At 46.7% G+C, this 27,000-nt stretch overlaps 1 protein-coding gene across 3 annotated transcripts; it reads right to left on the reverse strand.

Annotated features, from left to right (window-relative positions):
• Positions 1-5,111: 5,111 nt before the first annotated feature.
• Eif2b2 (eukaryotic translation initiation factor 2B subunit beta) lies at positions 5,112-14,009 on the reverse strand. 3 transcript variants are annotated; one of them, XM_005086374.4, is made up of 8 exons: positions 13,761-14,007; positions 13,539-13,659; positions 13,241-13,389; positions 11,634-11,797; positions 10,660-10,755; positions 9,977-10,114; positions 8,950-9,016; positions 7,065-7,569 (listed from the first exon to the last, which is right to left on the reverse strand). In XM_005086374.4, the coding sequence occupies exons 1-8, from the start codon at positions 13,921-13,923 to the stop codon at positions 7,412-7,414; spliced, it is 1,056 nt and encodes a 351-aa protein (XP_005086431.1). In that variant the 5' UTR covers positions 13,924-14,007; the 3' UTR covers positions 7,065-7,411. The 3 variants fall into 3 exon arrangements, with proteins under 3 accessions (XP_040598682.1, XP_005086431.1, XP_021078887.1); XM_040742748.1 differs by lacking the exons at positions 7,065-7,569; positions 8,950-9,016 and adding an exon at positions 5,112-5,334 and having other exon boundaries at positions 13,761-14,009; XM_021223228.2 differs by lacking the exon at positions 8,950-9,016 and having other exon boundaries at positions 13,761-14,009.
• Positions 14,010-27,000: the final 12,991 nt, after the last annotated feature.

The following is a 27,000-nucleotide window of genomic DNA, read 5'->3' on the forward strand; positions in this document are numbered from 1 at the left end:
TCTCCCTGAAAATGCTTGTTATCCTTCTTTTAATTTGTGTCTTCCCTGCTCTTTAAATTATTTGTGGTTAATAAGACTCAGTTGACTAAATGATAGTGGGGGAATGTGTGTGCAGAAAATCCAGCTGGTAATGTTTACTGCAAGTGTTTCGCTTGATGCTGTGTAATAACAAGATGTCTCGAGGAGGAGCTCTCGGCAGCTTCCGAGCTTCCTGCTCACACTGGCCTTTCTATCAATGAAATGACTCTCTATTTAGTGAATGGAGAAAACAAATGTGTACTCATGGGAGACAGTGTGTTTGCCAGCAGCCTTGGAGTGAACCTTAGGGATGAAAGTGATGCCTTCATGAGCATGGGCCTCGAGGCATGTTCAAGAGGAGCCAGCGCTCATTTTCCTGCTGATCCTAATAGCTTCATCATTGGAAGCAGGAAGAATAGGCAGTACTGTCTAAGGCAGCCTTCCTCCCCAGAACTGTACAAATGGGTGTTTCATATTCTTGGAGCATCTTGCCGATGTTCAGTGGGGAGGTGTGGCTTTAGCCTCTGTAGTACTGTCCCAGAACAGCTGTTCCAGAATATTTTGGTGGGGAGGAAAAGGGATAGGGAACAGAGTCCCCTGTATGGCTGTCCAGTAACTCAATGTAGCCGAGGATGACCTTTGAACCCCTGTCTTTGTCTTTACCTCTCAAGGCATGAATCACCATTGCCTGCTCTTCCAAGAATTTGAAAAACTTCTTTTATGTCAGACCAGTTAGTTCATGGGATTTCAAAAGAGTGATAGCACTTCTTGACAGAATGGTGGGGCAGCTTCCAAAAGAGTCCTTCTACGTGACTGCCAACTCCTCTTTTCCTGAGAGTACTGGAGAATCAGAAGAGGTTTTCCATGAATTATGTCTTCCCGACAAGCCTGATTTAGTCAAGGAAATAATTACCTTCTGCTAATAATTTATAAGCTTATTGCATACATCAGCGAAAAAACACTTATTAGCCAAAAAAACCTAGTAGATTATATTTATTGCCTATTAAGGTTTTATTTTGTCCTTTTACACTCGAGGACCATAAGAACAAAGACACACTTAATATATGTGAGTACTTTTTAAAAACATTTGTTTATGAGTGTGCTTCTCTGTGTGTACACACATGGGACCCTGGTGTGTGTGTCTGGAGACCAGAGGATGACTTGGGGAGTCAGTTCTCTGGTCCAGGCTTGGGAACAAGAGTCCTTACCAGCTTCAGCCATCTCATTGGCCTATGGTAGTAATTTCTGACACTAAAATGGTACTTTTAAGATTTTGCTTTTTTGAGACCAGGTCTCTATTTAGTCCTAGCTGCCATAGAACTTGCTACGTAGACCAGGCTGACCTCTAATTCACAGACATCTTCTTGTCTCTACCTTTGGAGTGCTGGGATTAAAGGTGTGCACCACCACACCCAGTATTGAAAGGCTTTTAAGGGTCTGCCCCATGTTAATATTTTTGTTTTTTTGAGGCAGGGTTTCTCTGTATTGTTTTGAAGGCTGTCCTGGAACTCACTCAGTAGACCAGGCTGGCCTCGAACTCACAGAGATCCTCCTGCCTCTGCCTCCCGAATGCTGGGATTAAAGGCATGCACCACCAACGCCCGGCTGTTAATATATTTTTAAAGATCTATTTTTTTGTGTGCATGTGTGTGCTTGTATGAGCTTATGTGCATCATATGTGTGTAGGTGCCTGCAGAGACCACAAGAGGGCATAGATCATGGTACTGAGGTTACAGGCAGTTATGAACCACCATGTGGGTGCTGGGAACAGAGCCTGGGTCCTCTGCAGAATAGTAAGCATTCTTAACTGCTGAACATTTCTCCAGCCCCATGTAATATATTTTTAATTTATTAGTTTGTCAAACTAATGTATTAGTTGGTTCACCTTTATGATATTTTGTTGGTAAAGGTGTTGGTAACTTCAGAGTAAGAGTTATGAAATGTAACCATTTGTGAGAGTTCCATCTCAGCACTGTTCATCAACATTTACTGAGAAATAAAGGTGCATATGGCTGCCTCTAACTTCAAGAGATCCAGTGCTAACCGGGGAGAGGGACAAGACAGCTGAGGACAGATGGATCACTGAATGTCAGCCAGTGCTCTGTTGCTGGGTTGAGAGGAGATGCTAGACCTACTGTGAGAATTAAGACTGTAGGTAGGAGTAGCTGGAGAGACAGCTCAGCTAAGAGCACTTGCTCTTGCAGAGGATCTGGGTTTGATGACCAACACCCACAAGATGGCTCACAACCATCTGTGACTCCAGTTCCAGAGTAGCAGACTCCATATCTGACCTCCCTGGGCACCACACACACACATGGCACACAGACATACATACAGGCAAAACACTCATAAAGTAAACAATTTTTTTATTTGCATTGGCGCTTTGCCATGGGTGTATGGTCCCCTGGAACTAGAATTAGACAGTGGTGAGCCACCATCTGGGTGCAGGGAATTGAACTCAGGTCCTCTGAAAGAGCAGTCAGTGCACTTAACCACTGGGCCATCTCTCCAGGCTGTAAAATAAATAAGTCTTAAACAAACAAAATGCTCTGGTTAATAACAGGAGCTAGCCCCTGTCTCGAAAAACCAAAAAAAAAAAAAAAACAAAAAAAACCAGGAGCTAGCACCAGAAAAGCCAGAGCCAAAGCCAAGAGTAAGCTAAACGTGGGGCGGGAGGGGGGGGGGGGGGGGAGCCGGAGCACAGGAATAGTGAAGAGCTTCTAGCGGGGCAGGGAGAGGGGCAACACAGACAGTGAGAAAAATCATGGGTGCCCAAGGCCAAAATTCTAGGATCTGGGCCTGAGGAAGCCACGGCAAGTTGAGAGCAGTTGCAGCTCGGCAGTTCCCAGAAGGCCCTGGCACGGTAGCGCCTCGTCTGAAGGGCTGTTCTGAAACAAAAACCCAGACTGCCTTTTCTCCTCCCATCAGAACCCAGAATGGGGTCGGGGGAGAAGGAAGGCCCAGTGTAAAAGCATTTACTACCCAGGCTTAACAATGAATTCAGATCCCTGGGTCCCATACAGAAGCCTGGCACAGGGTGTGTCTATATTCCAGCCAGGTTAGGCTGAGTTGGGAGGTGGAGACAGGAGAACTCCCTAAAAGCTTGAAGGCCACCTACCCCAGAGTTTACAGGTCAAACGAGGGGATATAAGGACACCTGAGGTGGTCCTCGGACAGCCAGCTATACATTCTTCACTGGAGCACAAAGGTGCCTTCCCAAACATGTCACACTTACATATACATACACAAAAATACATTTTAAGAGAAATGGTGCTACACACCTGAAATCCCAGTACTTGGTAGATTGAGGCAGCAGGATCATGTATTACAAAGAAACGACCACACTAAAAGGCTTACAGAGAGAACTGACTAGTACATTTGCCACTGTACTTGACTATGAGATGGTCTGCAGGGAGGGACAGAACGAGAGGGAGAGAAGGAAGTCTAGAGAAACTAAAACTGGTTATTCTGCACCAGATACACCCTTCATCCTTATTCCTTCTATTCACTAAATACTTTTAGAAAATGGGTGTAAGCATTGCATCAGGTGGGGGTTAAAAAGGTCATCAACTCTCCCCCTTTCCTCTTCTCCTGTTGCTCCTGTCTCCAGAGGCTGGTCTCCCCCCTTCCCCCTTTTTATGATCTCTTTACCTAATAACCCCACCAAAAAAAGAGTTAATCAACGCCCCCTGCCTTTCTCAAGTCCTTGGGGCACTTTTACCCTATGCCCATTCCTTAGTGTCTCCTCCTCATCCATCGCCTGACCAACCTGGGACTGGCTAACCCATCAGCTGGAATGCTGAGCAGAAAGCCAGCACCCCAGCAGCAATCTAAAGAGCTTGGCCAGCCTCACTTGAAGTTAGCCTTACAACTCACCACTGCTTATTTCCAAAGCAAGGAATGTCTACTGATAAAAAGCAGTTTGGAGCTAGATACTGCTATTATCTTTTGATTTGGCTTGCGTTTCTAAAAAAATTCTTTACCAGGCTTGGTGGTGCACACCTTTAATCCTAGCACTTGTGGGGCAGAGGTAGGTGGATTTCTGTGAGTTCAAGGTCAGCCTGGGCTATAGAGTTAGTTCCAGGACAACCAGGGCTACATAGAGAAACTGTCTTAAAAAAAAAACAAGAAAAAGAAAAATATTCCTTTAGGTTTCTTGTGTTATTTTATGTATATGAGTGTTTTGGTCTGTAATGTTTGTGCACTGCATGCATGCCTGGTGTCCTCAGAGGCCACGTATGACCACTGAGCCAACTCTCCAGCCCCTGCTTTGCATTTTTGTTGTTTTGAGACAAGGTTTCTCTAAGCAGTCCTGACTGTCCTAGAGTTCACTATAAAGCAGGCTGGCCTCAAACTCACAGAGATCCTACTGTCTCTGTGAGCTTTTTCCTGAGAGCTGAGATCAAAGGCCTGGGTCACCATGCTTGGCCTGGTTTGCAATTTTGAGACAAGGCTTAATTTTTTATATGGCCCACACTGCCTCAAACTTGCAATTCTCCTGCCTCAGCTTCTGGAGTGTTGTGGGAATACTGGAGTGAGTCACTGTTCCCTGATTAGTTCTCTTTATCCATCTTTGCATTCTCTTTCCTTAACCTGCAGGCATCTATGTGTTATGAATTTTATGGACCTGGTCAGGTGTTCACTTATTCACCATAAATTTACCTTTCCTGGGCAGGTCTTAATTCTAAATGTGCACATGCATGTAGAAGAACTGTGGGAGTCAGTCCCATCTTTCTGGCAGACTTGGCACCAAGTGCCATTAGCCAACTCACCAAGGCCACCATACATAAGTAGTTTCTGAGAGGTCAGATAGGCAGGATAGGGCCTTTTAGTATTCATGGCTAAGTGGGTCTGATGTAACATGGTGTATGTATGGAAAGGTAGCAGAGCAATAGAGCCATTTGGCAGCAGGCTTTGTAATCAAGACTAATGCACCAGCATTTCGAGGATCACTTTACACTGGTTCTTCTTGGTGAGAGTATTTTTTTCAGACTTCTGAGGCTAAGTTGAGTTTCTGTTCCTTATTCAAGTTCCAAGAATTATGCCTTTCCTGCCCTCTGCCCAACTTGGAAGACAGAAACCGTGGGAACAAGTGTCTTTACAAACTGTATTCGTTATCTGGAGGTTTATTTGGTGTATTCGGGAAGACATCTGCATCATGGGATCTCGTTTCTATAATCCTCTCCAAGCTACATGTGTTTTTCTGAGTCCTGCCTGCAAGGCCGGGCTGTGAGGCAGACACAGTCAGGCTGGAGGTGATGAGTCCCAGGAACTCCTGCATCAGGGAGTGCAGCTTCTCCTCAGGGTTAGCCTTTCCTTGAATAAGAAGAGGAGGGAAATGAGGCTTGGTGGAGTTGACTTAGTTGAGGTCGTAGAGCCTAAAGCAGCATCCTGCAGTTCTGGGCTCAAAGTCCCACCCACGTCCATCTCTGTCCTGCCTGGAAGGACACTGATGCTAATTTTAGACACAGAGACTGGGATGCATAAAAAGTGTCCCCAAGCACTGGAAGCCAAAACCAGATTTAAAGTCCTTGACTCCCTGCTGTTCTTACTCCAAACCACACAACTGGACCCAAGTGAATTGCTGTTAGAATTGGTGCTTTGGGGGTGGGGGAGCAATGGCTTGTGATTGGCAGACGTAAGCCACTTCCCAAGAAAGCACAGGGTCTTCTGTTTAGGAAGAAATTGACAGAAGGCTGAGTGAGTGAGTCAGGCTCTTCTTAGAACTGAGGCAGACCCGTTTTTGATCTTATGCTCACCCCCCCACCAAAGCCCGAAGCAGAGACCTCTCAAATTGGTATCAGCCTCAAGGCCCTTCCCTTATAAAACTTACTTCTGACAAGTTTACCAGAGTGTGGGCATGGAACCACCCATCCAAATTACTCAGGGCTAGACATGCAGATTCCTAGATCTTTACTTGCATCCAGACACTGGCACAAGAGCCCTTGTGACAAGATCTCACGGGGGAGTTGACTTCACACCAGTGGTCCTCAGTCATGTTCTTCCAACTTTTGATTCTGCCTGCCTGTGTGATGTTTTAGGGTTACATGGCATACTGTTTGCTTGGCCTCACCACCACCCTAGTGGACTAGAAAATGGACTTCCTTACAAGTATCCCCACCTCTAACAGGTGGTCCATCCTTTCCAACCTAATGGAATCATGTTAGCAGGCTGTAGCCAACTACAACCATTTGGAAGGCTGCTGCACTCGCCACTGGGCGATTGGGAATGGCCAGATCTGAGTTCTCAGGAAAGCACGAAATTGGAATTTGTTAAATGTATTGCTCTCTAAATTTTTTTATTTTGTTTTGTTTTTTCAAGGCAGGGTTTCTCTGTGTAGCCCTGGCTGTCCTGGAACTCACTCTGTAGACCAGACTGGAACTCAAGAGATCTGCCTGCTTCTGCCTCCTAAGTGCTGGGATTAAGGGTATGTGCCACCACCACCTGGTCTCTCCAGACTTTCTTAACCACTGAGCCATCTCTCCATCGTCTCTCTAGACTTTAATATTGAGAACTAAATCAAAGGCTGGGAAACCAGCTCTTTAAAATGGTTTCAACTGGAATGCTGTCAATCCAGACACTGCTGTTCAGGACACCTCACCCGCAGTCTACAGTGTTGCAGGGTAAACACCTTCCTGCCATTGCCTAACACTGGCTGTGACATCACAGGGCCACACTGATCATTCTTGTGTCCCATGTTTCAAGTAATTCTATAAGTGTAGGCTCCAAGCTGCCTTCCAGACCAATTAATGAGCCTGCATCCTCTTCTAAAAGGGAAGCTTTGAACCGCTTCCCTCCTTCTCAAGATCTGATGCAGCCATCTAGAAGTGGACCCCAAGATGGTATATTTTAAGCTCCAAGATGCTCTTGAAGACATACATTACTGTAGGTTACTAAGAAGTTGTGTGGTGCCCTTTCCAGTGAGCTGCAAGAGGAAACAGTACTTTCCTCTCTAACTGTATTAGGCTTTCCCCATAATCACAGCCCTCTATGCAAACACTGCTGTTTCAGTTCATTCAGAGCTCTGCACAACAAAAGAACTCCCGGGAGTTTCCAGCAGCTTTTATTGGCACAGCCTAGGAAAAAGTCTGGAAGCTGTTTCTGAGCAAACAGCAACCCAGCAAAGAGTCATGGTATGTGTAACACACCCCAGAGCCAGAGGTTGAAGTTCCTGAAACAAACACAGCCTGGTCACAAAGTGGCCCCAAAATCAACAGGTAAGCCCCACTGTTGAGGTAAGCCCCGGAGGGTAAGAACAGTCCTGGCCGCATGCCTCACTGGGGATAAGTAGGAAGGCAGGGAACACTGAGGTGTTCAGGCTGACTCCACTGTCCTCTGTAGCAGCAGCACTGTGTCTCTGGGTCTAAGCTGGTTCCGCTTGGGACAGGCAGTGTCAGAGGACGTGGTCGTCAGGATGGTAGAGCTCGCTCATCAGGCGGTAGATGTAGGACGGTGCATTCCCACCAATGTTGGAGATAAAGAGGGTAATGAGGTCGGGGGGCACGTAGTCAAACACAGGGCAATAAACACTGACCTTCTCCAGAATGTCCCCTGCAAGACAGTCACATGCTAGAGGTGAGACCGAGGCCCCGGCCCTAATAAGTAGCACAGAGTCTAAGTTCAATAATGCAGGCATGCTAGAAAGCTGCGGCAGAACAAACTGAGCGAGATGACGCCCAGCCACGATCCGCATGTCTAACGTTTTCTAATGGCTGAGTCGGGTAGACTGCTAACGTGAGGGCAGCCTGAGCCACTGTCTCAAACCAAAACAAACTCCAACAACAGTAAAACCAAGCTCTTTGCTGACTTTTCCTAGCACTTAAAATAAATGTCAAGCTGGAGCAGTGGCTCACTGGTTAATGGTACCAGCTGCTCTTCCAGAGGACCTGGTCTTGAGTTCTCCCGCCACATGGCAGCTCACAACCATCCCTAGCTCCAGCTCCAAGGGATCCAGCTCTGAGGGCACCAGACTTCATATGGTACACAGATGTACATGCAGGCAAAACACCCATATACATAAATTAGATTCAAGATTGCAACCTTAAGGTCCAGCCTTTCATCAACCATATGAACTACTATTTGAGTCCTCTCCCTATGCTCATAACAGTCCGGCCATCTCCAACTGGCTAAACAACCGAATCTCATGCCTTGTACAGTCCCTAGGAAGCTTTCCCAAATCTTCACATGATGTAGCCCCTTCATCTGGGACTCCAGGAACGTCATCTCATAAGACCGTCACCGGTCTTAGGTAGAGTCCTACCACCATCATGCTTTCTTCCTACAACACCCTGGGACCCAACATTTCCTTACCGTCATCTAAGTCTGAGGAAACAGGGCTCCAACATCTCATTATTTTATTCCCTGGACTCAGATGCAGAGAGTGCATAACAGGCATTTCTTTTTTTTTTTTTTTTTCTTTTTTTTTTGGAGATACTCTCTCATCATGTATCTTTCTGGTTGGCCTGGAACTCACTGTATAGACAGACTAGGATGGTCTAGAATTTGTGATGATCCTACTGCCTCATCATCCCCCGCCCCTCAAATGCTGGGATTATAAGTGCCATCACATTTTGCTTCAAAAACTGTTTAAATAAAAGGGTAAGTTATTCAACTTCCCAAAAGGAGCAGGACAACATGTACAACATGCAGTGTTCTGCTCTCACAGGGTGAGTGCAACCAGCTGACTTACTGACAAGGCTGTGGGCTCACTGAGCAGAGCTGCTGCCTTCAGAAGAGGCCTCAGACCCCCCAAACATGGAGGTGGGGAGCATCTAGGCTACAGGTTAGTTGGTAAGTACAAATATTTTAGATCTTGCCTTTTTGGGCAGCCAATTCATCTATATGGTTACTTATAGCAACTGGAAATGGTCCACATAAGTCTTTCAGTCTCTCTCTCTGTCTCTGTCACACACACACACACACACCCTGTACCTTCTGTGAAAGGAAGGACTTCTTCAGGAGCCACAAACTTATGAAATGAATCTTCTTCACTGGGAAACTAGAAAAAAAAATTTTGTTTTTCTCTGTCCTGGAATTTGCTTTGTACACCAAAGCCTTGAACTCACAGAGATTCACCTGCCTCTGCCTCCCAAGTGCTGGGATTACAAGTATACACCACCACTGCCCAGTTATAAACATTATTTTTTTAAATATGGGATTCAACAATTCCACTCATAGACACACAGACAAGACATACAGAAATTCATGGCCTATATAAATCTATAACTGCTTAAAGCAGCAGCATTCACAGAAGCTAAAGGTGGAACTAACTCAAATACCTATCAGTAAATGCATGTTTAGTTAGGGGTCTGGAGAGATGGCTCAGTGGTTAAGAGCACTGACTGTTCTTGCAGAGAGAGGACCTGGGTTTGATTCCCAGCACCCATATGGCAGTGCACACCCATAACTCACATTCCAGGGAATCCAAGGCCCTCTTCTGATCCATCTCCTTGGGCACTAGACATGCATGTGGTACACAGATATACATGCATGCAAAAACCTCATACACATAAAATCTAAATCTAAACAAATGGTTAATTAAACCATGCAGACCTCTAAGCAGGTTGTTCCCATGCAAATAGTTTATGTCACTGTCAAATGACTTCATTTAACACCCGCTGACATTCAGGCTGCAGAGGACAGGCCCTGAATGGATTCTATGATCCCAGTTTCAACCTGCTTGGCATTTTCAGAAGTGTTTGGGGACAATGGAGAGTAGTGGCAATTTGGCATACAGGGCCTTTCTCTGTCCCACGTTACCCTGACATTATTGGTGATGGGTTATAACTATTGATTCTGTTCTTGGCTCAAAACATCTGTGGCTCTTTTTAGCCTGTGGTGGATCAAATCCATTAAGGAACAGATCAAAACACAGAATCTAGAGTAAGCTGAGGGCCAGAGTTCCAGCTTAGACAACATTTTCTTCTCTGTTGGTTACCAGCGAGACAGACTGACACACCTGTGGAGAAAGCTTGAACATGGGCGCGCACACAATGAGTGGGGTGGAGTGGTGTTTTGCTGCCAGTGCCAGAGTGTGAGTCCCTGCCACAGCCCTCAGGGAACCGTTGGCCAGGATGGTCTTCGTACCAATGATCACCTTTGGAAGGAGAAAAAACATGAGCCACCCTGGGGTGGAGTCCCAACAGGCCCTTTGGCTGCACGTTCGGGCCTTAGCATCTAGAGGGCTCACAGGCAGCAGAGGGGCAGGGAGCCGCCTCGGCTCAAGACCAGACCACAGACTTCTAGTTTCGGCAGACATGGCGTGGGATGGGAGGCTGCCACACCTATAGCTCCTTCCCTGTCTTTCCTGGAGATTCATCACCTCCCAGGAACCCAAGAGCCTGGTCATTTCCCACCTTCCCTTGCCACAACCCGCAGCAAATCCCTCACAGCTAGCACGCTCAGTCAGTTCAACTTCATTCCCCTCAACACCTTAGCCATATTTAGAGGCTGTCCTAATGAGGATCAGTGATGTGGGTGAGAGAGAGAACAAATCCAGCTAGTGGATTAAAAGGGCCTAAGTGCACACTTTCAGACAGGGCTGGGAACCTCTCACTATGGACCTCACAAGACAAGAAAAGGAAACCAGTGTTCCAGAGCATAGCTTCCCGCATTCATCTTAGGGACTCCGGTGCCACCCACCTTGTTGACTCTTGACATAACAGCGAAAATGGCAGCATCAGTCATGACAGTTGTCTCAATATTTGCTTGAGACAAATTGACAGCCATTTCATGACCCTGAAACAGGAGAGAAAGGCTGATGTTAGGAGACAATAAAACAGGGAGAAGAGCTCTCAACTGCAACTGGATCTAAAATGATTCTGTAACTAGTTTCTGGGATAACCCGCATCTGTGGTGCACAGTCTGGTGAGCCATAGGGATGCTAATAAATGTTACTCCAAAACCGGAAATACAACTGCTTACACAATCAAGCAAGCTGGTGAGAGCTCCCAACTTGTTTTATAGCATATGGTTTCTTTCTTGAGACCTATTATTTACTTAAGGATAGACTGAGATCAAGTCAGACACCAGCCATCCCTAAGGTCATGTGCCCTACTGACTCCTAGAAGACCCAGCAATACTCTGCTTCCTTAAACTAATGTTTAAAAATATCTACAGTAACTTGAAAATCCCTAACAATCTTTTGGGTTTTTTTTTAGTGGTTTTGTTTGTTTAGAGACAGGTTTTCACTATGTAGCCTTGCTGTCCTGCAATTCATTAGTTAGACCAGACCAAGCTGGCCTCCCACTCACAGAGATCCACCCGTCTCTGCCTCCCCATTGCAGGTGCCGCGACTAAAGACCTTGCCACTATGCCTGATTTACTTTTTCTTTTCCTCCTCCTCTTCCTTTTTTTTTTTTTTTGAGACAAGATCTTTCTGTGCCCTGGCTGTCCTGGAACTCAGTCTGTAGACCAGGCTGTCCTTGAACTCACAGAGATCCGCCTGCCTCTGCCTCCTGAGGGCTGGGATGGATAAAGGTGTACACCACTGAACCTGGTATGATTTACCTTCTTAATGACTCGAGGTCATGCTAATCAATTCACAGCTGGCTCAGACTCACTCCATGCCTCCTTTATTTGCTCCCTCCTCGTCACCTTTTCTTAGCATCTCTTACCTGGCAGAAAGGAGCACACTCTGCAACAATGACATGGAACCTCCTCTTCCGGGCTGCCTCTTTAAGGAAGGCCTCTACTGTTCTAGAAAAGCCAATGGTCATGATCACCTCATTGGAGTGGATGTGCTCCAGAGCCTGGGCTGCAATGTTCTCCGTTGTGCCTTCTGCAAGAACAGTTTTGCAAGGGAATGTGAAACTGCCATGCTTCATTCCAGACAGGCATGGCAATGGTTCAGAAAGAGAAACCCACCCTTCCCAGACACTGTCCACCTGGCAGATCTGGTATCACGAGGCTCCACGGGGACATCCCAGCCTCTTAGAAGCCTCACTCCTTCAGGGTCCTCCACTCCACACCTCAGCCTGCCCCGTTTGCCAGCAGCACCCCTGCTCATCAGCCACCATACTGCCATGACACTAGGTCCTTACAACTGTCCTGGATGAGTTAAGGACAGAAATGGCCATCTGGGAAATCCTGAAAGGCTACCTGTAAACAGATCTTCCCTTGACAGAACTCTTCCTCCAAAAGGTGGCTGCAGCACCCCCATTGGAGGGGGGGGCACAAAAGGGAAGAAAAAAGAAAAACGAGGTGTCTGAAAATGGCAGTCTGGGGCACAGATGGTACCTAGTTTCTTGTTTTCAGAATTGCACACTTTACTTTTATTGTATGAATGTTTGCCTGCATGTGTGTCTGTGTGCCTTGTGTGTGCCTGGTCCTCGTAGAGGTCAGAAGAGGGCATCAGACCCTCTGGAACAGGAGTTACAGGGGCCTATAAGTCACTGTGTAGATGCTGGGAATTGAACCTGGGGAGTCTACATGAGCCATCTCTCCAGCCCCAGTACCTAGTTTTTTCAATGACTGGAGAACTGGTTATAACAAGAATCTGCAAGTAAGAATGGAGGTGGTGTGTGTGTGTGTGTGTGTGTGTGTGTGTGTGTGTGTGTGTGTGTGTGTGTGTGTGTGTGGTGGGTAAGATGGCAGTGGGTTAAATGTGCTTGCTGGTCAAACCTGGAAACCCGGGTTCCATCTGTAGAACCCACATAAAGGTGGGTGGAGACAACTCCACAGAGTCGTCCTGTGACCGACACACATGGGCCGTGGCATACATGCTTCCCCTTCCCATCTATGCACACATAACATAATAATAATAAAGGGTTTTTAAAATTAAATCAGGATGAAGTTTAATGAAAAAAGAACTTTCCAAATGTGGCTTTGGGGAATTCACGTTCCGTTTTTGAAACACTGGGAATTAAACCTAGGGTCTCAATTATGGGACTCTTCCATCGAGTTATATCCCCAGCAAGTTCATTTGCTTTAAAATTAAAAAAAAAATCTGCCCTAATAGAAATCTCCATCACAATGGACTTTTTTTTTTTTTTTTTTTTTGGTTTTTACGAGACAGGGTTTCTCTGTACACAATGGACTTTTAAAGAGCGGGCCTGTCCTGAAAGATGGAGTTACTATGGTCCTGGTGTTTCCCATCCATTCCTACCCGACTGCGGACACCAGAGACTGATAAGTCGCCCATCCCTGTCAATGAACGATTTCTGGGGCTTGTTTCCCCATCCGCCTGCGACCTATCTTGTGCACCTGTGATCGGGCCTCTTACCCAGTTCCACTAGCAGCTCATTAATTGCCTCAATGATGTTGGACTTTAGTGGGGCATAATGGAAGCTGAAATCCTCGCTCAGGCCTCCGGATGTCAAGAGTTTGTGCAGGGACTCCTGCTGATCGCTCTCGTCACTGCGCCCGTGAAGTCTAAGGAGGCAACAAGACCCAAGGGGGAGATGGAGAAGGGCGACCGGGGGGATTAAGGGGGGCAGCCGGAGCAGCACAGCCACAACAGACGCTCCAAGCACTGAGAGGAGGCCCCCGGTCCCACCCAGACCCCAGGCTGTGAACCTGACCTGCCATACTCCTCCCGGATGATCTTGAGGACTCTCCTCACCATGTTGCCCACGGTGGTCTCGGAGGGCTGAGCGGCCGTCATCCTCCTGCCTTCTGTGCGAATCAACTCCATCAGCTCCCCTGCAATCAGCCCAAGAGGGACAGGATGAGCGGGGAGGCTGGGGTGAGCCTCAGCTTCAGGAAGGGGCAGAGGCAGAGGAGAGGGGCTGGGTCAGCCGCACCCGCGTTGCTCCAGTGATGGTCGGTGATGAGCCGGCGCAGCAGCCCCAGGGTCTCCCGAGCCATGTCCTCCGAGCTGCGCTGCCCGCCACCTCGCTTCAGAGTCTCCACGAAGCTCTCTATCCTCTCAGACAACTCTGAGTCCTTGGCGGCGGCACCCGGCATCTTCACTAAAGTCCCCCAACTTGCCAGAACCTCGACTGCCAAACCACAGAGTTCCACTTCCGGGGCGAGAGAGGTCGACTTCCGCTCAGTGAGGCGTGCTTGAGTTTGAGGCGCTGGAAGCCCGCCCTCTGTTGCGGCCAATCAGAAACGTGGTACGGCGGAGCGGGGCGAGCCTCCGGGAAGTGACGGCGGGAAGTGGCCTCTCGGGAGTCTGCGCGCCGAGCCGGGGAGCCCTTGACGCTGGGCCGTCCGGTTGCTATGGGAATAGCGAGCGACGCTCCCGCCTGGCGACCAGGAGGAGTTGCCTTCCTCTTTCCCGGCCGAGCGTCGTGGGTACCTCCTGTTGCCTGGGGAACACCTGAGTGCCCGTGCAGGGCTCCGGACGCTCAGAAAGTGTCGTTACAACGTGTGATGTTGAGTGCGTCTTTCAAATGGGTTCCATTCCCCCACCGACATTATCTTTCTTTTTCCCCCTCGGTGCGAGGAATTGCATTTAGGAACTCACAGGTATTAGGCAAGCGCCCCACTATTGAGTCTCTATTCCTAGCCCTTTCGTTGTTTGCCCTTCTATATCGGCCTAGGAAGCAGTCACTAATCAGAGATTCAAAGTAGAAGCTAATAAGTAAGGCAACCGAAAAGCTTACTAGGTATTGAGTGCTGTGTGTAAGTTCTCTTTCTCTTACACGGCTCAGTGAGGTAGGCTCTCTTATCCTCCGTTCTACCATCTGAGAAAGAGGATCGCAATATTTAAGTAGTTAGGGAGGAGATGAGGCTGTGCTTAAAATCCGGGGTCGTCTGAACCCACAGTTTGTGTTGCTAAAATCTCTTAAGACAGACTTCTCAGAGGTGAATCTTTCAGGCTTTTAAGACTTTACTTACAGCTGACAAATTTTTTTCCAGAGAGATTGTATCAGTATCAAAATCATACAAAGGTAGGACAAGAAAATTACCTGTCATTAGCCAAGAAAATCCGTAACAAGTTAACTAGCAAATAGAATGCAGCAATACATTAAAAAGAATAAGTACTTATAATCTCTAAATAACATACTGTTTAGTTTGCTTGTTTTTAATGTATATGAAAACAAGCTCAAACCCCAGTGTCCACCCCACTGTCCCATATTAGAATGTGTAAAAGAATAATGTAATTTTTTACAACTTGCTTTTTTCATTCAGTATAGCATTACTAAAATTCATCATTTTCGCACTGCTGCATAGTGTTATACAGTGTTTCATACAAAAATTTAGGTACTCATTTTTCTTGAGACATTTTGGTCGTTTCCAGCCTTTAAGAAGGGGATTAATTCAAACTCTAAATAATCTTGTGCATATTTTCACATTACTATAACTGTAACATCACAAGCTGTGTGAATATTCACCTTCCCAAATAGATCAGGCCTTCACACTGGCCAAATGAGTGTGTGTTACTCCTAGAACTGTTTTACATTCTTATCAACACACGGAATTACCAGGCATCGTTGTAGAAAGTGGGCATAAAAAAGCTATTTCATGGTCATTTTAATTTGTATTTTCCTGCTTGCCAGTGATACTTGTGTTTTCCCAGATTTCTCACCCTTCTTGTGCCCATGTGCTAGCTTGCGTACGGTTGGAGTGTGTTCCTCGAAAATTCATTTGTTGCGGGTTTAGTATTTTGTGGTGAACCCTGGACCAAATGAGAGATGCTGTCACATACATGGCCTCCACATGTATGTGAACACATTCACATGCACCCACTCAGAGAGAGCAGTGACTGAGGACTGTTGACCACATTCCTTTTTAAACATGATTTTACATGTATGGGCGTTTTGTTTGTGTGTATGTTTGTAGAACATAGTGAGTTACTGGGACAGATGTGTAGCATTTCTTAGTTTAAGAAGGGGAATATGAGCTGGGCGTTGGTGGTGGCACACGCCTTTAATCCCAGCACTCGGGAAGCAGAGGCAGGCGGATCTCAGTGAGTTTCAGGCCAGCCTGGTCTACAGAGCTAGTTCCAGGACAGGCTCCAAAGCTACACAGAGCAATCCTATCTCGAAAAACCTGGAAAAAAAAAGAAAAGAAAAGAAAAACAAAGAAGGGAATATGGGAGCCTGATAGCCTTGGTGGTTGGAGCTGCCATGTGAATGTTGGGAATCCAACCCCAGTCCTCTGAAAGAGCAGCCAGTGTCCTTTAACTGAGACACAGCTACACATCTGTCCCAAGGACTCACCATGCTATACATGGGATTTAAGACATATACCATGACTCCAGGCTCCGGTCCGATTCTGAATGGAGTTTTCTGTCTTTTTCAGCCCAAAGTTCCTGAGAGTAGGTGTCTCTCTTTCTCTAGTGGACTTATGGGATATGTTCATATGTTAAAGACATGAACTGCCTCACTGATGCAAGTGTCACAATACTGTGTGCAAACGTCGCCTCTACTATCATATGCTATTCAGAGAGTATTAGGCATACCTTTTAATAGGATCGCTTTGAAAGACATCAAAGAGTTTTCAATGTTCTTTCCTTCCCTCCGATCTTCACGGCCGTATTTACAAATTTCTCCTCGAATGCGTGTGTGTGTGGAAGCCAGAGGCTGACACTGTGTGTTTCCTCAGTCACACTCCACCTTATTTTTGAAGCCCAGTCTCTCATTGAACTTGGAGCTCATTGATTTGGTTGCTAGCGGACCAACGAGCTCCAGGGAGTCACCAGACCCTTCTTACTGCCTGGCCCTCCTCACCACTGGGTTACATGGGTGCACGGTGTTGCCTAGATTTCATTTGGGTGCTGGGGATCCAAACTCAAGTCCTCATGCTGGCAAGGCAAGCACATGGCATTTCCTCAGTCCTCAGAATTTGTCTCAAATAACCAGAAATATTATAATTAATAATTCACAATAATCTTTCCACTATCATTTATAACACAAAAAAGAAACAAAACTGGCCAGCAAGATGGCTCGGTAGATGAAGGCACTTGCTATACAAGCCTGATGAACTGAGTCTGGTGACTGGAAGACAAAAAAAATGTTGAAGGAGAGAACTGATTCCATAATGTTGCTGTCGCCAGGTGGGACAGAACATTCTGTCAGATTCCTACATGCATGCTATGCGAGGCAGAGCCAGGCGGATCTCTGTGATTTCCAGGCCAGCCTGGTCTGCAGAGGGAGTTCCAGGACAGCCTCCAAAACAATACAGAGAAACCCTGTCTTGAAAAACCAGAAAAAAAAATAAGTGGTTGGTTTAGAACATTAGTGTATGGCCTTTCAATGGAATACTGTGTTTTAATGATGGGGCCAGGGAGAGTCAGTGCATAAAGCACTTGACACAGAAGCCTGGTCACCTGTGTTTGGATCTCCAGAGCCACTGTGAAAGCTGATGCAGAAGCAATGCATCTGTAATCCCAGAGCACCTGCAGGGAATGGAGGTAGAGTCAGAGGAATCTCCAGAAATTCGTAGGCCAGCTAGTCTGGGTTATGGAAGGGTAAAAAGATCCGGTCTCAAAAAAAAAAACAAAAAACAAAAATGGGGGGGATTCAAACATGGATACCCAAAGGTTGCCCCCTACTTTCACACAGAAACATATCTCTCTCATACAGAAACACAGAGTAACAACATGGGAAATACTTAATAAGAACTGTGACAACACATTAAGTTTTTTTTTCTTCTTTCGAGACAGGGTTTCTCTGTGTAGCTTTGGAGCCTATCCTGGCATTCGATCTGTAGACCAGGCTGGCCTGGAACTCACAGAGATCCGCCTTCCTCTGCCTCCCGAGTGCTGGGATTAAAGGCGTGTGCCACCAAGGCCCGGCAACAACACATTAAGTTTTAAATACAGGTTGCATATAAGCACTCTTTTGGTTTGTTTTGAGATGATATCTCATGTATACTTGTAACTGATGCTGGCCTTGAACTCCTTATCCTCTGCCTTCCTTTTATGTGTTGGGGTTGTAGGCATGCGGTATCATGCCCATCGCTGGCTGCCTGTAGCTGGTGAGCTCCAGGCCAGTCATAACTCGCAACGGAAATGGATTGCTTTCCTGTGGACAACACCCAAGGTTGTCCTTTTGGCCTTCACAAGTGCCTGCACACACATGCACTCATATATGCATGGTTATGCACACTCACAGACTCACATACATAAAACTCTCAAGAATGTACATAATACAATGCCATTTATGTCATCATTTTGAAATAATTTAATTCTGAGGGTGGTTACCAAGAGTTGTGTGTATATGTGTGGGGGGGCGTGATTAGGAATAATACAGGAGGTCTTGCAATAGTGCTGTCAGGTTTCTTGATTTTCCTTTTTTTGTTTTGTTTTGGTTTGGTTTTTTGAGATAGCTTTGAAGGCTGTCTTGGAACTCTTTCAGTAGACCAGGCTGCCTCGAACTCACAGAGATCTGCCTGCCTCTGCCTCCCGAGAGCTAGGATTAAAGGCATGCACCACCACTGCCTAGCATGGGTTTCTTGATTCTGGTGCTTATGCATAGTGTAATTACAGCTGATGTGTGACCCACAGGGTCTGAATAAACTCTATGGATTGTGCCAATGTCCTTGCTTTCAACACTGTGTTGTAGCGGTATAAAGTGCCACTGTCGGAGGAAGGAGAGTGGGTAAGAGAGAAGGCGTGTGTCCATAGGGACCTCCTGAAAATCTACAATTAATTTGACAACAATTAGGTTTTGGGGGGAGTGGTTGAGACAGGGTTTTTCTGTGTAGCTCTGGCTGTCCTGGAACTCTCTCAGTAGCCCAGGCTGGCCTCAAACTCAGAGATCTGCCTGCCTCTTTCTCCTGAGTGCTGGAGTTAAAGGTATGCACCACCACTGACCCACTACAATAAATAGTTTTTATTTTTGTAATGCTAAAGATCATCCCGAGCCTCACCAGGTAGTGGTGGCATACACATTTAATCCCAGCACTAGGTAGACAGAAACAGGTGGGTTTTTTGTGAATTTGAGACCAGCTTGGTCTTCAGAGCATGTTCCAGGACAGGCTCCAAAGTACACAGAGAAACCCTGTCTCGAAAAACCAAAAACCAAACAAAACAAATCATCCTGAGCCTCATACCTGCTAGACAAGGCACAACTTCAGTACACTGTACCTCTAGCTCCCCAAGAAAAATTTAAATTAGAATTTATAAAATATATCTACTTATATGTGAAAACTATAAAATATTCTGTTTGGACCTGGTCAACCTTTAAATTATTTGTTTGTTACTATTGTATATGTGTATGAAACGTGGGCTCATGGGTGACACGGTACATGTGTGGAGGTCAGAGGTCAACTTTTGGGAGTTAGTTCACTAGGCTCATCATGAATTTTGGGGCCTGAACTCAGGTCATGAGGCTTGTGTGGTAAGTGTTTCACCTACTGAGCCAACTCATTGGCACAGTAGGTAGGCTTTGTTCTGTTTTAACTCAACCTGTAATTGTTAAATGGTGCTGTGTTAGCATGACCTTTGGGTGTACATGTGTTCATATTTGTGTGTGTGCACATGCATGTGAAGGCCAGAGGTCAACATTAGGTGTTCGGTCTGTCACTCCGGATGAACTGGAGCTTGCGGCTTTGGGCAGACTGCTGACTGTCCAGCAAGACCCAGGAGTCTCCTGTCCTCACCTCCCCAGAGCTGAGATTACAGCCCGGTGCCAACTTTTCAGAAGGTGCTGGGGATTGAGCAGCAGTTTTTTGTTTTAAAAAGCAGTCTACAAAAATAGTATATTTGGTAGGATCTCAATTTTATGCACACAAGTGAGTGTATTTACACATGTGTCCATAGATGGATGTGCTGCTTTTATGTCAACTTGACACAGAGTCGTCTGAAGGGAGAGAAGCCAACTGAGAAGATGCCTTCCTGCCTGCTGGTGGTGAGTCCAGAGTTGTCCACTGACCTACACACATGTACTAAGGCACGTCCCTGCCTCCCATACCATACACATATACATAATAATAAGAACAAAAATAATAATTCCCTGATGGGCAGTGGTGGCACACACCTATAATCCCAGCACTCGGGAGGCAGAGGCGGGTGGATCTCTGAGTTTGAAGCCACCCTGGTCTACAGAGCTAGTTTCAGTACAGCCTCCAAAACAATACAGACAAACCCTGTCTCGAAAAACCAAAAAAAAAATGAGAATTTTAAAAATTCACACCCAAACTTAATTACTGTCTTGGAAAAAAAAGGAAATTTCAGGACACCTGTCACAGAAACAGACGAGAGAGAGAGAGAGAGAGAGAGAGAGAGAGAGAGAGAGAGAGAGAGAGAGAGAGAGAGAGAGAGAGAGAGAGGAGAGAGTAAGATAAGGTTATAAGAAAGCCTATAGAACATTTTCTTTTTTGTTGTTTTTTGTTGTTTTTTTGTTTTTGTTTTTGTTTTTTTGGTTTTTAGAGACAGGGTTTCTCTGTGGCTTTGGAGGCTGTCCTGGAACTTGCTCTGTAGACCAGGCTGGCCTTAAACTCACAGAGATAGGGCTGCCTCTGCCTCCCGAGTGCTGGGATTAAAGGAGTGCACCACCAATGCCTGGCATAGAGCATTTTCTTAATTAATGTTAATGATTGATGGGAGAGAGTCCAGCCCATTGTGAATGGGGCCATCACTGGGTGGGTGGTCCTGGGTTCTCTAAGAAAGAAGGTTGAGCAAGCCGTGAAGAACAAGCCAGTAAGCAGCTCCCCTCCATGGCCTCTTCATCAGTTCCTGCCTCCAGGTACCTGCCCAATTTAAGTTCTTGTCCTGGTTGTCCTGGATCCCTCCAGTGATACACTATGATGAGGATGTGTAAGCCAAATAAACCCTTATCTCCACAACTTTTTGTGGTCATGGTCTTTCATCACTGCAATAGAAACCATACCTAAGACAATGAGCACGATGTGTCTATCTATGTAGATGTAAAGTGATGGTCTGGCTAGCATGATTACAAGCTTATCAGACCCTTAGCTGCCCCCAAAGCATTTTTCCCTTTTCTTTAACATATTCTGATAGAACTTTAGCTGGGCAAAGTGACCCCTGGAATAAAGACTGCATTTCCTAGTCTGTAGCAGGTAGACGTGGCCATGTGACTGTGTTCTTGCCAATGGAAGGCAATGTGTTGCTGCTTCTGGAAGCTTCCCTAGGAGAGTGCTAGGATGTGTTGCTTCCTCCTTGCTCCATTTCTGCTCTGCCAGCTGAGATGATACAGTTGTGGGGTAGGGAAGAGAACTGGTGACAAGTGACAAGCTGGCAGCAGCATGGGCACCCTGAGGCCTCTGAGGAGGAGAGTTCCCATCCCAGCCTGGACTGCCTGTCTCTGGACTTCATGCAGCACCATGGGCCCTGAGGCCTCTGAGGAGGGGAGTTCCCATCCCAGCCTGGACTGCCTGTCTCTGGACTTCATGCAGCAGAGAACAAATGCAGAGAGGGTTTGTTCAAGTCACTGCTGTTCTGTGTTTCCATGACTTACAGTTACACCCAATCTGAATACATACAAGAGTGCTATTATTTTTAAGTTTGCGAACTGTCCTGCATTTCTCAAAACATAAGCAATGAATGTAGCCCACTTACAACCAAAAGTAGACGTTATCTGTAAGAAAAAATGAAAAGAAATCCTTCATCAGGCTCCGTCTCTCAATTGGGAATATGATGACTTCGATAGGAGCTTCCAGCTGTTCGTCAAGTGCCCCCATATCAGACATTCTTGACGGCTATCTCCATCAGGTGTGTTTCTTGACGGCTATCTCCATCAGGTGTGTTTCTTGCTTTAACTTGGAAACTAGCCAATTGCAAAGATAACTTTCAGCTGGAGGCTGATGCAAACATTTGTGTGTTTCTCCTCCTGAGCTAAAGATTCGCTTTTAGGCAACAAATCACTTCCTTTTCCTGAAGGACTTTGACTCAACACTTGGGCATTCGAATGCATCACTGTTTTTTTTATCCTTCTCGGTTGTTTTGCTTCGTAAGTCATGTCTCCACGCAACCTGAGAACAAGTGCTATTGTCGTGGACACCTGTTGTTTTTGTCTGCCCTGAACCCCCTTTCCGCTGGGAATTGTCCCTCCAGATCCCATGTGACTTGGGTGGAGCTGTCACTCCGGCATCTCCTGGTGCCTCCAGTGACCCCCACACAGGCAGGCACACTGTGCAGGTCTGCTCAGTCATCCCCGTGGCTTGCCAGGCAGACCCCGGGAGAAAGGGAGTTTCTTTCCCTCACATTATCTCCTGTAAAGAAGTTGACTTTGGATTGGCCGAACCACGTTTCTCCTCCAGGAGAGAGCTTGCTCTGCTTTAGTAGAAAGTCAGGTAACTGCCCAGAAGAAAACCTGGCATTTACTTCAGAGAGGTTTGCAGAGCCAAGTCCTAGAGTGATGAATTGCAAATGAGCTGATGATTTGAAACAGGCTGCCTCGGGCTTTTAGATCCAGCCAGGCCTAAAGGTAGAACCCCCCACCCTTTTCTTCACTCTGCTGCTAGAGTCTGGGCAAAGCTTCTCTTTTGTCCTCCTGGAGCCCAGCACTATGCTCAGGTAAGGAGGGGTCCATTCTTCAATTGCTTGTGCTGAGCTAGATGCTTCTCTTGGTCTAAATGCAGATTTATATTTTGTAGAATCTGGTGCTGTCCCCTTGAACATGGTCAAGTGATAGGAATCTGGAGAGAAACAAGTGACAGACTTGGGGCTTGTGGTTAGAAAAATCTACTCTTCCCCTGTTCAATTCCCGGTTGCATGTTAGCAGCACCCTCACAGATTAACACACTATGTGACCCATGCTTCTTGAGTTCCTTCATTCCAGGCTTCACGGAGAACGCAGAAGAGCTCCATCCACCACACAGCTTTCTCCTCTTTCTTTGGTAACTGCGGCAGCCCCATTAAGATGAGTTATCCCAAATGACAGGTCTGTTCTGCTATGGGAGGATGCACCAAGCACCTAGGTAGACAAACACAGTACCATCTGTGATTCTGAAGAGGAAAAAAAAAGAGTGAAGACCAAGGTTACTAACCAACAACTGTAGTGACAGTAACATTGAATGGTTAGCCATGTAAGCAAAAGCTTGGGTTTAGAAGGCACACAGACAGCCTCAAGCTCACCCTTACCAACTAACTGGGTGGTCTCAATTGTTGGTAGAGATCGACATACAGTAATAGTGGTAGTAGTAGTGACATTGGTAGATGGCAGTCTAGTGATCTTGAAACATAGGTTGTATAGGTATTGAACAATGTATGATGGTTTAGCATCAATGGGTCTAGATTCCATAGCCTAGATGACATTTTAAAAATCTCTATGAAAGTGTATTCTAGTGTTTTTAATGAGGACCCAGTCATTAGTTCAAAGATAACCAAGACAAAAATAACACCCCCTTTCACCCAAGAACACAGCCGCACAGCAGCTTGTATGCCCTGCCCTCTGCTAGGATCCTGTGCCCTGAGTCTCCTAAGCTTCTTGACACTCTGTGCAAAAGTGACACTCAATGGCTGACTTGTAGTATAGCTTGATGGCTGTTCCCAGAGGCCCGAGGCTCACCCGCTCCCATCTGTGACCCTCACCACCACCTCCACCACCAGGAATGGTTTCCAGCCCTGGGATGATGCATGTGGCTGGAAACATCCCAACAACAGGCAGTCATTGTCTGACTTCAGAGTGGAGTCTCACTGGTTCTTGCCCTGAGCATGGGGAGGGGGAGAGGGACTCTCAAGCTGCATTGAGCAGAATAGGGGAGTGGGGATAACTAAGCCCAGAGTTGAGATTCAAAGGTTCGTGGGTTTTTTGGTGGGGGTTCAAGACAGGGTTTCTCTGGGTAGTCCTGGCTGTCCTGGAACTCATTCACTCTGTAGATCATGCTGGCCTTGAACTCACTGAGCTCTGTCTGCTCCTGCCTTCCAAGTGCTGGGATTAAAGGCATGAACCTCCACCGCCACCAATCCCCAAAGGTTCTTTACAATTTGGGCTGATTTCATTTGTTGGGACTTGCATGGTAGGGACACTGGATTCTAAATACTTGTACATCTGTATTTACTGCTTCTCTCCTCACAACAAGGAAACAATCGTTCTAGATGCCCATCGACACATGTGGTTAATAAAAATGCAATTACAAAATTTGTAGAAAAATATATTAAGTCAGGTAACTCAGGCTCAGAAAAGTATGTGTTCTCCTACTGGTACTCTTATATGTTTGTAGTATGCGGGAATGTGTATAGAGACCAGAAAGGCCAGGAAACGGGAAGGGGCCTATGGTGGAGAGCTTCAAGGAAGGGGTGTGAACGTAAAAGGGGAGGGATGAAGACGCAGCCTTTAAGAGCGACAGCTGTTGCTTTTGCAGTGACTGGAGTTCAATTCCAGCCTCATGGCTAATATGGGCCTGTAGTTCAGCTCCTGAGGTGGTCTTCTGGACACACACACACACACACACACACAATCTCTTTTTAAAAAGTAGAAGAGAGACTCCCTTGGATAGAAGGATAGAAGCAGGAATGGGAGCAGAGAAATGGGGAAGGGAGGGATTGGGAGCAGACCAACCAAGGCTAAGTATGGAAAGTGCCGTGTTGAAACCTGCTCCTTTGTCAGTTAATTTTTTTGAGACAGGGTTTCTCTGGAGGCTGTCCTGGAACTAGCTCTTGTAGACCAGGCTGATCTCGAACTCACAGAGGTCCGCCTGCCTCTGCCTCCCGAGTGCTGGGATTTAAAGCATGTACCACCAACGCCTGGCATTGCCAGTTAATTTTTAAAAAGTGAAATAATGGGCTGGAGAGATGGCTCAGAGGTTAAGAGCACTGGCTGCTATTTCAGAGGCCCTGAGTTCAATTTCCAGTAACCACATGGTGGCTCACGACCACCTGTAATGTGATCTGGCGCCCCTTTTCTGGCCTGCAGGCATATGTGCAGACAGAATACTGTATAAATAATAAATAAATAAATAAATCTTTAAAAAATGAAAAACAAAACCCAAAAAAGTCACACTGAGGCACTCTTGTGTGAAGACCTGTGTTGTATCAGACACTTTATATACGACCTCAGAATCTTCTAGAGATCATAAGGTAGATGCCATCTTAATGTCTTCACTTTGGGAGAATTGTAGGGAGAGAGGTGGAAGAGAGTGAGCAAAAAAGGATCTTAATGTGTAGCCCAGGCTCGTCTTGAGGTCTTTGTTCCCTCTGCCTCCCAAGAGCCAGGATGACGTCATGTATCATCATGTCTGGCTTAACATCTGTTCCTAGTAGAGGAATCTGAGGTTCAGAGCCATTATGGTCTCACAGCTAGTGCGGGACGGGGTGTACCAGCTCTTAACCCAGGTTTCTCTCTCGCCGGAGACTTCCCTAGTTCTTCCCGGAAGAACACACTAGAACGGTTAAAGAGTCTTCCGCCATCCATCAGGGGACAGCCCACTTACTTACTGCACTAGTCTTACTAGGATGCCCCCACACAGTTGAGATGGAAGGGTCCTGGAAAAGTCCCGGCCACCAGCTCCTGCCCTTGAAGATGGGAAGCAGGGACATCGTTCGACCTGCCTGGGGTGTGTGCTTCACAGAGTCTAGTGGCCGGTTGTACCCCGTGGGAAATCGTTGCCCCAGGCCAGCCCAGGAGCCACGATGGTGCCGCCTCCTACCCACGGCTTGGCTCAGCGGGTTCCCAAGTGGCTTGACTTCCTTCTCCACTCCCACCTCCCTTTGTCCCCGGGGAGTTAGGGAGGCCACTGGCAAAGTTGTCCTTCAATCCTTAAGTCCCACAGGCTTCCCCAAATCCCCTCCCCACACACCTCAGAGCTAGGCTTCCCCAGGGGGCAGCAAGAAGGGAACCTCCCGCTGCCCAAGACACCCCTGCCCCTAGTTCTGTTCAGACCCCATCTCCTCTCCTGAGCTGCACATCAGGCTTCACTCTTCCTGCAATAACTGGGCTCTGGGTATGGGATGTTGTTTTTGCAGCTGGGCTGGGGTGGAGCAACATGGGAAGGCGTCTTGGGTACTGACTGTCTGAGAAAGCCCCGAACCCACATTCCCACTAGAGCAGGGGCAGCGCCTTTGGGTTAGTGACTGGGCTTTCCTGGGAAGAGAGGATCCTGGGCAAAGCCCAGACACAGAGTGTCGAGGGCCAGCAGAGGAGGGCGGCCAGCAGGACAGGGTGCTGGAGAGGGGGTAGGGGAGGGCAGGGGCAGGGGCAGGCTAGAAGTCTCGAGGCCTCCATGAGCCATCCTCTCCACTAACACAACTGTGGTTCTCTGTTACCAACTGCAGCTGGAAGCTCCATCAACCTCTACACATCTGGGAGACTCTGGGAGAAAACGTCCTTTAAACAACAAACAGAACATCTCATTTATGGGGGGGGGCATTGTTAGAATCTAAAAAGAATAAGAGAAACATAACTCATAACCCGATGTACACAAATACTCTTTATGAACATTTTGACATATTCCCCCATAACCTACACTTTGGAATTGTTTCAAAATACACAGCTCATAAAGTTTGCCGTTTTTATAGATGTTCAAGCACATCATCCCCATTGTCGTGTGCTTCGGTTTAAGGACTAAACGTTCCCTGCATGCTGAATGCTTGGTTCCCCGGTGGTGGCGCTATTGGGGGACATTTTGGAAACTAAGAGGTGGGGCCTCGTTGGAGGAAGTAGCACACCTTTGAAGGTCTACCTGGTCCCTTCCTCTCCCTCCTGCCCTCCTAACTCCTCTGCTACACACTCCTGTCTCCAGTATGTTCAGCCCAAATGAACCGGGCCAAGCGCCAAAGATGTAATCTTCAACGAAGGGAAGCCAAGCTAAGTCTTTCCTCCTTTAAGTGGAGCTCTCAGGCATTTGGGTCACCACTACCACACCAAGGAATACACCGTGCAACCTTCACCACCGTCTGTCTCCAGAACATTCTGTCATCTCCAACAGCAACTGTGCACCCATTCTTTATGCATGAAATCACATCTGTCTGGCTTACTTCACTGAGCATAGCTCCAAAGTTCATCTTTGTTTCTGCATGTGTCAGAATTTCCTTCCTTTTTAAGGTCAAGTAATATTCCGTGGTGTGTCATATTTTGTTTATTCACTCACAATCTATTTTTGACACAATAAAGATTACACATAATGAATAGACCCCTGACTCTTTCGCTCAGGTGTTGACACGTCACTGAGTGTTTTCCCAAACACACG

Source organism: Mesocricetus auratus, unplaced genomic scaffold, assembly GCF_017639785.1.
Source record: "Mesocricetus auratus isolate SY011 unplaced genomic scaffold, BCM_Maur_2.0 Super-Scaffold_15014, whole genome shotgun sequence".
NCBI lineage: Eukaryota > Metazoa > Chordata > Mammalia > Rodentia > Cricetidae > Mesocricetus > Mesocricetus auratus.

What these genes read in the sequence shown, in the direction of transcription:
- Eif2b2 (XM_005086374.4), bottom strand. Translation starts at nt 13,923, where the DNA reads ATGCCGGGTGCCGCCGCCAAGGACTCAGAGTTGTCTGAGAGGATAGAG. An exon ending in CCATCACTGGAGCAACGCGG is followed by an intron (nt 13,660 to 13,760) that starts GTGCGGCTGACC and finishes GGCTGATTGCAG; the next exon opens with GGGAGCTGATGGAGTTGATT. An exon ending in AGTGTGCTCCTTTCTGCCAG is followed by an intron (nt 10,756 to 11,633) that starts GTAAGAGATGCT and finishes CTCCTGTTTCAG; the next exon opens with GGTCATGAAATGGCTGTCAA.